Genomic DNA, 13,225 nt, shown 5'->3' with positions numbered 1-13,225 from the left:
AAGTAAATTAAATATAATTATTCAACCATTTATATATGTTTTGCTTCAAATTTAAAATAAGTTAAATAAAGTTTCTTCTTTATTTATTATAAATTTTATATTTGATTTTGAATAAATCAAATAATTTAAATTTAAAAATAAAAACTAATAATTATAATTATATTTATATTTATAATTAAATATAATTAGTAATTTAACTATATATAACATTTAATGCATCTGTTATTAATCACCCACCTTATTTCTAAGTTGATAATGGAGTTGTCTTTAGTGCAACATTTTGGACTCTCCAATGTCGGAAAAAATTGAGGTGCTAAAATCTTGATTTGTGTTATTTAAACTGGTTTTTTCTATATATATAGATTTAGCACCCTGAAAAACCCCTATGGCATTTTGGAGGGATTACCCATCAAACTTGTGATTTTAATCAATTCCTACCAAATTTTAGAGCAATTAAACAAAAAAATCGCCTTAAAAAAATTCCAAAAAATCTTACTAAAAATAACTAACATGGATAAATATCTTAAATTATCTTATTTATTAATTTTAATGTACATCCATCTATTCAACACTCTCTGACTTATTTTTTAAATATTAAATAATTAGCAATAATTAATTATTAACCTGGCTCATTTACACAAATTCATGTCGTTGAAGTATAAAATAAGTCTCATACTATTCGATACATTTTCACCAAATATATCTACCCATTTAACCATCTTCTACATTGTAAAGTAAATTACATATCATTAATAAGTTTGTGATTATTGATCATGCACATTTCTTAGATGGTAAAATAGGTCTTCTGTCATTTAATGTATTTTGATTCTTGCATGCCAGTGCACGATGTATTGGTCAGGGTGGTCGGTTTAGATTCAAACCCTGTTGTGTTGCGCTCCAGTGTCGCAGCGTATTCCCTGCTGGATATGATCGTTGTTTATAGTTAATGTATGTGTTGATTTGACGATTTGCCAACTCAGTCTGACAGTATAATGTAATTAAAAGAGTGCCCATTCTACTTCTCCTAAGAACTAACCCCTCCCATTAAATGTATTTTGATTCTTAAGCATTAACTATATCGACATGGGTTCACACATATCCTAAATTTTTTATTTTTTTAACCTTACTCAACCATCATCCACTCACGCCTAACTTTATACCTAAATAAAGTTTATTTTATCTATGTGAAGTGATTACTATTCATTATGAGCCTTACTCCTCCATTTACACACATTATTCACCTCGACGGTTTAGTCCCTCCATTTACACACATTCATTCACCTGGACGGTTTAGTCGATTTACACACATTCATTCACCTGGAGGGTCTAGTGCATTTATTATAAAATTAATTAAGTAATTTAATTCATCAATTAAATATCTGATAATGGTCTAATTTAATCGATAAATAAGTTTTTTTTAGTATTTTTTTTTTTAATTTTAATTAAAATTTGACATATTTATATTTTTCAAACTTTGTATTTAAATAATTTAATCTGACTAATTCAAATTATTTAAAAAAAAAAAAAAAATATTAAATTTATTTATATATTTCAAAATATATTTTAAATAACAAAAAAATCTTTGACAGATTTTATAAATTCCCGCCAAAAACCTATTTCTTTTATAAACTAAATATATAAAATAAATAATAAGTAGCTGAAATTCTGTTTCGAAAAATCTATATAAACATGTAGCCGCCAAGGAAATGTATAGAGACATTCCTTACCTAGGCTATGTCTGTGTGTCCCAGTGCGTTGGTTGTCCTTTGCTCTCCCCACTTGTTGTGCAGGTGCAGTAAAGCAATCATGGACAATTATCATGTGCGCATTTCTTTGATGCTTCTATGTTGTGTTGTGCCGCTTCACTCTGCATTGCTTAACCCCAAAACTTCAGTTTTTCAAGGCACAAGACTGACATCGGTAGTCTCCTCGGCACCTCTGGTATTGCAGTATCACAATGGAAGCCTACTCACGGGACCCAGCAGTATCAAAGTCTATATTCTCTGGTATGGCAATTTCAGTCACTCCCAAAAAGCCACGGTTTCTGATTTCATCGTTTCGATTGGAAAAAATATTCGAAGGCAGCCATCAGTGAGCAGCTGGTGGGCAACAACGCAGCGGTATAAAGACTCAGCAAGACGAGGCGTCTCCGGAGTAGTTGAAATTGGGGGCCAAGCCTCTGATGCGTTGTGCTCGCGTGGAAAGAAGTTGGAGAGAAGCGATATTGCATTGCTGGTAAGACGGAGGTTGGCTAAAAGAAATTTTCCCAGAGACGACAAGGGAATTTACATTGTTCTCACGGCCGACGATGTGTATGCGGAAAGATTCTGCATGGACTCGTGTGGTTTTCATGATTCAATTCCTGTAACTAATTCCAAAGCAGAGTCGAAGAGGATCTTGGTGGCGTGGGTTGGGAACTCTGGTGTTCAGTGTCCAGGTCAATGCGCGTGGCCTTTTGCTTTTGCAGGCCCACTTTACGGGCCTCCCATTCCGCCTCTGCGTCCACCAAATGGAGACGTGGGTGTGGATGGGATGATAATAAACATAGCGTCTGTTCTGGTCGGGGCAGCCACGAACCCGTTGAAGACGGGGTACTATCAAGGAGATGCAATGGCTCCGCTGGAAATGGTCACAGCCTGGTACTACCAAGGAGATGCAATGGCTCAGCTGGAAGCGGTCACTGCCTGCGCTGGTATACTGGGGAAAGGCGCATATCCTGGTTATCCCGGTAAGTTGTCGGTGGATAAGAAGAGCAACGCAAGCTACAGCGCGTTTGGAATTAAGAGAAGAATGTATGTGTTACCTGCAATGTGGAATCCGTCCACCTTCTCATGTAAGACCACACTCGGGTAGTGGTGCAATACTCAGAAGAACTGTTCGAAGTCGCCACACTTTTGTTTAAGTAGTGAATAAAGCCAGAGGGCTTAGACCCATCTATATACCCTATTCTTAATAGCTCTGTTTGATCTCTAAGCAAACATTTGATTGTGGTGCGAAGTTAAATGGATTACATTGTGACCCTAGTTTTCATTTTTCTATCATATCTCATTTTTCGTTTTCTTAACTAAATTAGTTTCTGGTATTTGTAAAAATTTTTCCTTCGCTCCAAAAGGTTGAACTGTCCCCATCTTAATCGAAGATTTCTACTCTTAATGTTTTCCTTGGCTCCAAAAGGTTGATACTAATAGTTTTTTTCAGTGAATATAGATAAATTATATCACAGTACATAAAATCAATCATCTATAGATTGATAATCATCTTCCCAAGTTGATACTAATAGTTTTTTTCAGTGAATATAGATAAATTATATCACAGTACATAAATCAATCATCTATAGATTGATAATGATCATCCCAAATCACTTGATAAGGAGGATATGGTGTGTTCTGATCACCACTTGAAGCCCAGGATAAAAAAAATCAATACAATTAAGAGACATTTTCAACATATCTTATACATCTAAAGAAGCTATATCATCAAAACATATACAGTCATGATTGTATGCCACATTCTCTCAATGTGCAGTAGGAAATAGATTATAGACATATATAACAAAATTACAAAAAAGAGTGTGAACAGGAAGATAGTCTTTTAACCAGGATATGGAAAGTCCCTCATAAAAAATGTTCTGCGCCCAACTGGTCTCCAAGTACCATTTGCCAATCCTTCCCAATAAGCCTTTTTTTGATAATCTGTCTGCTTGTTCAGATTCCTTCCAATATGTTTGATTGTGGAGCAGCGGTGTAATTGCCATAGAAATTTGATCATTTCCAGCCATCCCTGAAGCATGGGGTTATTGATGGATGCCCTCCCCATGACTTGATCAATGATAATCTTCGAGTCTCCATATATGTGCAAAATGGGGTTCCCAAGGAAACTGCCCCCAGAGTGCTAATGCTTCAGCGTTGGTATTGGTACCACTACCACTATTCCAGTAAACCCTATATGACAAATCAGAGGTCATAACAATCCAAAAGACACATACACAGGTGTTCCATTGGGCATCCGCATCAAAAAACCTCATAAAAGATATGAATTGTACATTATTATGCATTTGTGCACTGATATTAGTGCATGATGGTTGTGCAGGAAATATTGAAACAGAGTTAGAGACTGCTCCCACACCACTTATGTAACAGCAAAAAATCACTAAGCTAGTCTAAATGCTACAAAATTTCCAAATTCAACAAAGTTGAATAAGTAGGAACTTGTGTTTTCCTTTGAATTATGGACTCTGAATATTTGGTTTTTATGTGTAGCATTGCGGATTTTATTTCATTATTGAGTTTATTAGGGTGGGAAGCAATAGTTGATTTTGTTTGTCTGCATTTATTCATTTATTTATTGTTTTTTTTAAATTAGGTTATTTATAGATTGGGGCAAGCTTTACTGTAGGATGGAAGAAGAAATTGTTTAGCCAAATTTAGAGGGCTTTTGGGATAGTTTAATTTCTCAAAAAGTGGCTTCCATGTTGGATGGAAGAATGATGTGTCTCGGTCTCACTTTCAACCAGTCTCTATGACATTTAAAATGACTTTGTTGGATAGAAAAATGATCTGCACCTCGGGATAGTTTAATTCCCCTAAAAATAACTTATGTTCTTAACCCCTTTCCTTGAAATTTAAATATATAACCCAGTAAAAATTAAACTCATTAAAATACATGCACATCTAAATTATTTATACTATCTAGATAACTTAAAAAAAAAAAAAAAAAACTTTGATCAAAGTACAATATCTGCACTTATCGGATACATTGAATTTTGCATTCATAAAATATTTTATTTTTATCTCTCTGATCTGAAGTTATCTGAAGTTTGAGTGATGGACTTGTATTCAAAACGCTTTAAAGAAATTCAAATCACCATTACTATCTTGGCATTAGCTTACTGTCATAATATTTTTATCTCCAAATTAAAGTTTAATGTTACTTCTGTGCATTCAAAATGTAGTGAAGATGTTATAAGCATTAATTCCAATTCCATCTCCTAAATTAAATTATTTTAACAACTATTTACATTTATGCATTATAATTTTATTTTTATTATTAAACTAAATTCATAGTCATATTTCAAGAAAGTAATTAGCAATAATACATGAAATTCTTAAACTGCCAATCTTCTATACTCATCCCTTTGCATTTATATATTATAATCTTCTTATTATTATTAAACAAAATTCACATGCATAATTCAAAAAAGTAATTAGCAATAATACATTAAATTTAATTCATAAACTGTCAAACTATCAATTTGAGTTGAGCATCTTCTACACTCTCTACACGCATCCCTTCCCTTTCTTATATGTAAAGCCTTACCTCTGAAATCTTGAAATGGCATGGTTTTTTTTATCATAAATATTCTGATTAGACAGAGCGGTAAAGACTTATCTACATCATAAACAATGCTCATACAACGTTGAACATCAAAGTGTCCCTATACCTCTCTGTTGAGTCATCATTATTTATTTAAATATTACATATTTGACAAATAGATATTAAAAATAATATGAAATTATGAAAATAATTTAAATAATTTAATGATTTCTCAAACAAATTTAGAATAAAACTTAAAAATGAAATTAGTTAACACATCTTTTACTAAGAAATAACTCTATCTCTTTACATAAGCAATTCAATTATATAGCCATCTCTTCCCATAAACAATTTCAATTATTTGGAGTATCCATCTCTTTTGAATATATATCATTTTTATATATTTGATCTATTTTTATGTATTTATATATCTTGCATATATATATAGTTTAAAGAAGAGATTTTTAAAAATATAAATTCTCAATAATTTTGTAGATGTATATTTAAATGTTCTTGTATATAATTTAAAGTATTTAGTGTTGAAAATAACAACAAGAAATGATAAAAATAAAATCTAGAAATTCCATTTTAATTTGTTCTTGAATTAAACTGAGAATTAAAATTGAATTTATTATCATAGCAACTTGTAATAGTTAACTAGAGTAAGTTGACTTAGTTAACTTAGGAATTTCCAGTTGGAAGTCTTTCTGAAGTCATGTATATGTTTTCCCTATATTATAGGGGTCCATGATGAGTTAAGTATGAGTTGTAATCAGTTAACTTAGTTTACTGAGTTAAGTCCAGTTAAATTAGTTCCAAACTGTTTGAGGAACTAATAGTGAATTAACAATCATTTGGTGCACTAATACATTAACTGGTGCTACTCGAGTTAACTGAAAATTCCCTCATCAGAAACTCATGCATGTCAATTCTGATAAAGACCCAGTTGAGACTAGAGTGTAGGGACAGTGTACTATTTGTTGTAGAATTTTCTAAGTTGTACAGATGATACATGCAATCAAGAACTAATCCTTGAAGGGATTGCGCAGTTTTGGATGCACTCGTTTCCCTTTAAGATGGGCTAATCAGCGATAGGAATTGCACAAGGAAATAGGAACTTGGAGAGATGGAGAATTGGCTAAGTGTTGGCCAAGAGTTTGCTTGTGAGTTGGAGATTGATTTTATTAAGTGTTGGGATTGTTCTTGTGAGAACAAGCATTGTATTATCATTTTGGATTTCTAATTAATGTAATATAGATAGTGGCATTTTGAGTTGTGGCTTTCCCTGGATACTTATTGCGTTATGTGTCATTGATTTATCTTCCTCTTTCTATTATTGCTTTCATTGATCTTTATGGGCTTCCATTGTAAAACATAAAAGTAGATTCTTGTATTTTTCTTTAGTAAATTGCATGAGCTTGTGAATCTACAGGATTTTCTACATGGTATCGGAGCTGAGAACAGTATACTAGAGGATATTTCGAAGTTTTTGAGTTCAAGGTTACAGGTGAAATTCGAATTTGCAATACATACTTCAGGATCGATAGATGGCATTATAAAGTTTGTGGCTCGAGTATGCCTTGGATGGTAGCTCGAATTATATAACCTGGAAGGACAAGATGGAGGTTGTGTTGGAGGATAATGGATTGAAGGAATTCATTGATCAGGATATTCCTAAGCCGCCAACATCGGATGCTTAGAATTTAGTCGAATGGAAGATGTGTGTGGCAAGGGCAAGGTGGATAATCCTTGAGGGAGTTCGAGACCACATTGTCTCAAGTATCCATGGGAAGGAAACTCTACATCCTATGTGGAAAGAATTGAAGGACCTTTTCCAGAACAACAATGACGAAAGGAAGTTGGCACTAAAAGATAAACTTCGAAAAATCAAGATGGAGGCATGCACTCAATTCCAAATTAGTTGACCAAGTTCACTCAATGTTGTGATGAACTTGGAAGTGTTGGAATCATGGTTTTCGAGGATGATATGGTGAGTCTCGCTCTTCTAGGACTCCCAAAGATTTGGCATAGTTATTAGGACTTTGTTAATGGTCGGGAGAAGCTACCAGATTAGGAACGATTGTGGTCATATTTGATGCAAGAGGACATCAGACGGAACACCAGAGATGGGATCTCTTCCAAGGAAATGGAAGAGGATTTTGCCTTAGCGATAAGGCAAAGAAGGTCAAGGGAAATATGTCCCAAGGTGAGGAGGGTGGAAAGAAGATGGACTTGAGGAAATCAAGTGTTTTCACTGCCATGAGCACAGGCACTATGCAAAGAACTTCCCAAAGAAGAAAGTAAGCAAGAAGGAGCCAATAGTGGCGGTAGCAGGTGAAGCTCTAGCTTCACAATTCGAACTTGATTTCACTCTTATTGCATGCATGGTCGGCACTGCTATGGGAGGCGTGTGGTATCTTGACAGAAGTGCCTCATTCCATTTGACGGGGTATAGAGATCTCTTTAGTGATTTTGAGGAGAAAGACCTCAAGCAGAGCATAGAGTTTGGAGATGAGAGAGGTATAGAGATACTGGGATCGGTATGGTTACCTTTCAAAGGGAGTCTGGCTCCCCTCTCAAGATCACAGATGTGATGTACGTTCCAGGACTAAAGAAGAATCATGTTTCAGTCGCGGTATTGGAATACCATGGCTATGATGTGGTTTTTAGTAAGGGAAGGTTTTCCTTATACACATCACCACGGGACATATGAAACAGATTGGTGTGCTAGCCAAGAACCTGTATGCACTTGAAGTATAAGATGAATGAAAATATTGAGGACCAAGGCAAATGTTAGAGACTTGGTGGTTGAGAGGGAGAGTAAATTACCTCTCAACATGCAGCGCCAGAAGAAGCCTCTGAAGCAATTTCAGGAAGTTGTGGAGTAGCCACAACTAGAGAAGCTGAGAGGAGGCCGAGAGGATTGTGGAACAGCCACAATTGGAGAAGCCGGGAGGAGACCAAATGGAGGCATCCAGTCATGCAAAGACCTCCAGTAGGGGGGAATTTCGAGCCAGGTGGGCAGAGGGATCACATGCATCCATACCTCTAGGTGTGAGGTGGGGCGATGTGAAGTGATAGTCCCAAAAGGGATGAAATTGGGCAGGGTCCATTGAGAGGTATTATCTCATGGATCGCACCTTGCTACGGGAGCGCAAAGTACATAGTAGCGGGAGGAATCAGTAGGATTGATGCAGTCAGAGATCAAAGTGACATAGGCTAGAGCATTCAAATACTGAAGAAGTGCAGAGAAGGGTTGACAACTCTGCATAAAGGCAGAGTCAATAGAAGCAGAGAGTTTTCAGTCGACAGAGGCAATAACAGTCAGAGACTTTGATGACAGAGGCATCATTCTGATTAGAGTTGGATGTTTTTTTTTTTTGGAGTTGTTGTAGCAAAAACACTAGAGAGAAGTGTTGCATGGAGAACATTCCAAAGGTTCGAGATCGGGATCGAGTTGAATTCCCTTATTGTTGAGAGGGAGTATTGAAAATAGCAACAAGAAATGGTAAAAATAGAATCCAGAAATTCCAGTTTATTTTGTCCTTGAATTAAATTGAGAATTAAAATCAAATTTTATTCTCATAGCAACTTGCAATAGTTAACAAGAGTTATTTGACTTTATTATCTTAGGAATTTCAAGTTGGAAGTCTTTCTAAAGTCATGTATATTTTCTCCCTATATTATAGGGGTCCAGGATGAGTTAAGTATGAGTTGTAATTTGTTAACTCAGTTTACTGAGTTAAGTCTAGTTAAATTAGTTCCAAACTATTTTAGGAACTAATAGTGAGTTAACAGTGAGTTGGTGCACTAATGCATTAACTAGTGCTACTCCAGTTAACTAAAGATTCCCTGATCAGAAACTCATGCATGTCGATTCTGAGAAAGACCCAGTTGAGACTAGAGTGCAGGGATAGTGTACTATTTTTTGTAGAATTTTCTGAGTTGTACAAATGGTGCATGAAATCAGGAACTAATCCTTGAAGGGATTGCGCAGTTTTGGATGCATTGGTTTCCCTTTAAGATGGGATAATCATCCATAGGAATTGCACAAGGAAATAGGGACTTGGAGAGCTGGAGAATTGGCTAGGTATTGGCCAAGAGTTTCCTTATGAGTTGGAGATTGCTTTTATTGGGTGCTAGGATTGTTCTTGTGAGAAAAAGAATTGTATTATCATCTTGGATTTCTGATTAATGCAATACAGATAGTGGGGTTTTGAGTTGTGGATTTCCCCGTATACTTATTGTTTTATGTGCCAGTGATTTGTCTTCCTCTTGCTATTATTCTTTTCAACGATCTTTTAGGGCTTTCGTTGTAAAGCATAGAAGTAGATTCTTGTCTTTTGCTTTAGTAAATTGCATGAGCTTGTGAATCTATAGGATTTTCTACATTTAGGTTTACTTCTATGACACTTATCCATGATGATGATCCATGACTGGATCATCATCAAGGAGAACAACTTCTTGCTCGCTCAAGACTCGTTCTGGCACTGGATGTGGTGGAGACTGAGAGGCGACATCTCGTGCTCACAGCATAAGGCCAGTGTCTCCATTCAGTGGCTCCTGCTCCAACTCCAAGTCTGTCACTTCAATTAGTTGCTCAATTTATTTAGCAAGCTCCCGATCTTGCATCTGTTCACCCTCTTCTTATATTGTCGGTTGTTCTGACTCCTCAACCTGTATGGGTGTTTTTTTCTCTATCATCGCGCCTTTCCTTTGTTCTTCTTCTTATTTCTGCTTCTCTTCTCTTTCTCTCATCCTTAGCTCCTGTTCTTCCTTCAACTTCTTCCCCACTTCATGCAGCTTCAGTTCTGCTTCCTGTAATCTCTACTTTTCTCTCTTCCTTTTCTCTTCTCTCTTTATCTACTACTCCCTCTTTGCCTCTGCTGCCAAAATTGTTTTCTCCATGATAGGATCTACCCACATCTTGCAGCTTTTCTCTACCTATGGATTCTCGATAATCTTCTTCTTGCCCTTATCCTACACTAGATTGCTTCCTATTGTTTTCGTTGTTGTTGCTCCCTGTCCTGTTGTTTCCTGTAGATCATCTTTCCAAGTTGTTTCTATACTAACCAGATCGTGGAGTTGGGAGGCATTATAGCAGTACCTCCAAGGGTCCTCCTCGTTCCAGTGAAATGTCTTGTGGATCCATGGAAAGTAAAATCTTGCACAGTGGTCCTTGCAAATACTGCGAGGATCATACGGATTGAGGCCTTTGGTGCCAAACTTAAATCCTACTATCTCCTTATCTTTGGAATCTACATCCTTCAAGTTCTTAATCTCATACAATCTGATCTGCAAAGGAAGAGTGGGCCATGGTGCCTTCTTCTTCCTATGCATTGTTGTTGACAACCTTGTGGAGAGGTGATATAATACCTCTTGTATGACCAACTTGTCAGTGACATACCTTGGTAGAACATGTGGAGGATTCTCTCTACCATACAGTCTGATGAAGGTGCCACCTTGTGAGGCTTACCAATCTGTGATGTTCACTATCACCTCCACTTCTTCTTGGGACATGCAAGGTGGATCCTAATCAAAGATTAACTTGTACAACGGGATGATGAAATGGTCAGTTAGCTTTTCTATCACTCCTCGATAGTTTCATTCACAAAGTGACTTTCAGTAAACATTAATGACATTCTCCTTAGGTGTTCATGTCCATCTCATGCTAGGAAATTGTTGTTGGGCACAGATTGCATCAATTAAGTATGCAGACATGTAGAATCTCGCTTGCTCATTCTTAGGCAGATTCTGGGCATTAGTCACATGGATCTTCAACTGATGAGCCAACAAGTCTGACTAGTTGAATGGCTTCCCATCACTCACCAACTGGTCTAGTACAACTACCCAACCTTAAAGAAAGGTTTTTGTGTTCTCTTGACCATATATTCTGCATGCAAAGATGATCAAGAACTAATAAGCCTTCCTGAGAGACTTTTTCTTGTAAACATGATTAGGTGTCTGTCTGAACTTTGACGGCTCTTTCACCCAGCGCTTAACAATATCTCTAGTATTCACAAAGTTATGGGTGGCATAGAAAAGTGTGTCCATATGCTTTACCGATTGAGGTAAACGATACATCTATTGAAATTTCTCCACCCTGAAGGTGGCAAACTCTATCCCACTGGCATTGCTCAATGTCATAGTCTTTGGATCTGTGTGTGAAACTATCTAGCTGATAATGTCTACAAATGGGAAGACGGGGTACCTGCATGTAGCCTTGTATAATCCTGACCAATGGATGCTAAGGTAAACATGTCGATCCTCTAAGTCTTCCTTGAATTTCTCTGCAAAAAGTATCATTGATTTGTTGCCATGTTAATGTGGTACCCTTCTCAATGAACAGCTGAGTGTTTGCATAAACTGGTAGATTAACTAATGTCTGCTCAATTTCTTCCCCAGTACTGCTCTCAATAGTTTCCTTTAATGCATCTCTCTTGGAGGCCATGTTAATTATAATTGTTAGAGAGATGCTCAACAATTATTGTACCTAGAGACAGAGAGTAAACTCATGGTAGGAAAATGTTAGCTTAAAACTAAAAGCAACTTCAAGACAAGATCAAGCAACAAACTGAGCTCATTATGGGATAGACTACGCAATTCTAGTTCACAGAGGTCATCGGTTTCCCGTTGGAACTAGGCATTGCACAGTCCTAGCAGTTAGTGGGAAGGATTCCTGACTGGAACTACATAATGCATAGTTCAGTCTTGGGCTAGGACCAGGAGAGACTGCGCATTGTGAAATCTCAGTGGCCAAGCTGGGAGGCTATCTCCTAGAACTGCGTAGTGCACTATTGGATCTAGGCCATGATAGCCTCTGCGCAATTTCAGAAGCTAAGGCAGAGGCCTTGAGCTCCTAGAATGCATAGTGCATGCAAGGGAACACAAGATCCGGGCAAGGGGAGCCCATATCTGCCCGAGGGCAGTGTGAGATCGAGCAGATCTGAAGGATGGTGTGATGATGAGTGAAAATCTGACTAAGTTAAGATGCATGCAAGTGAAACAAGTGCAAGAATCAATAAAATTGAGGGAGAACAAAGAATGTGAAGAGATTCGCCGCAACGACAACCGTTAGTGCAAAAAACTTGGGAAAGGAAATGAAAAAATTGAAACAACACTTCTACAAGATAAAATAAGTTAAAAATCTAGTAGTCATTCAACAAAATAGGTGAAACAATGCTCTCACAAGCTAAACAAGAAAAAACGACAGAAAAAATGGGAAAATACTAGAAAAGAAAAACTTACCCAAAAAAGTGACGACAATTGCACCAAAGCTTCCTTAATCTCCTTGGGAATGTCAGATCTCCAAGATCAAATGTGAAAATGAGCTCTAGCACCATCAATTAAATAAATTCGGTCAATTTAGGGTTTAAGATGCCATGGCCAAAAGTCAAGGAAAAAGCGACACTTGGCAGCAGTTTCCAAAATAACTCAAGTGCCTCCTACGGGCTGCTCAAAATATATCCCTATTTTTTAGGGATTCTTTTTTGTTTTTCTTTTTTCTTTTTTCTTTTTCAGGAGAAGTTGATGTTGTCACTCATTGTGTTATGATTTTTTAGTTGATCAAAGTTTCCAAAGAGAAGTGAAGTTTGAAGCCATCTTCCAGGCCACATAAGCACTCAAAGCCAAATTAGACCCTCTCCATTGCATAGTGCTCGAAACGATCTTTCCAATGGTATATGGAAGTTTAGAAATGGACTTCTGGATCAGAAGATATGGCATGTTGAAGTTGAGGGGTTATGTTGCCTCTTAAATGAAGGGGAAGAGCTTATAGGAGGTCCAAGAGCAGATCGCAAATCACAATCACAGTTTCCTGGTAGCAATAGTGGGGGAGGATACAACAAACCTGCGATTGAGCGATTGCTGATATCGGCAATCGCAAAAGTCAAAGATCCAAAGCACGGCATAT

At 36.8% G+C, this 13,225-nt stretch overlaps 1 protein-coding gene across 1 annotated transcript; it reads left to right on the top strand.

Annotated features, from left to right (window-relative positions):
* Window positions 1-1,833: 1,833 nt before the first annotated feature.
* LOC149174864 (protein PHOSPHATE-INDUCED 1 homolog) lies at window positions 1,834-2,853 on the top strand. Its single transcript, XM_089422702.1, has one exon. It carries the CDS (start codon window positions 1,837-1,839, stop codon window positions 2,851-2,853), a length of 1,017 nt encoding a protein of 338 aa, XP_089278828.1. The 5' UTR covers window positions 1,834-1,836.
* Window positions 2,854-13,225: the final 10,372 nt, after the last annotated feature.

This window comes from Pinus tabuliformis, chromosome 4_1 (genome assembly GCF_031772625.1).
Source record: "Pinus tabuliformis cultivar Carrire ecotype Pingquan chromosome 4_1, CPIR1, whole genome shotgun sequence".
Classification (NCBI taxonomy): domain Eukaryota; kingdom Viridiplantae; phylum Streptophyta; class Pinopsida; order Pinales; family Pinaceae; genus Pinus; species Pinus tabuliformis.
This window is presented reverse-complemented; position numbering and strand designations above follow the sequence as displayed.

What these genes read in the sequence shown, in the direction of transcription:
- LOC149174864 (XM_089422702.1), top strand. Translation starts at nt 1,837, where the DNA reads ATGCTTCTATGTTGTGTTGTGCCGCTTCACTCTGCATTGCTTAACCCC.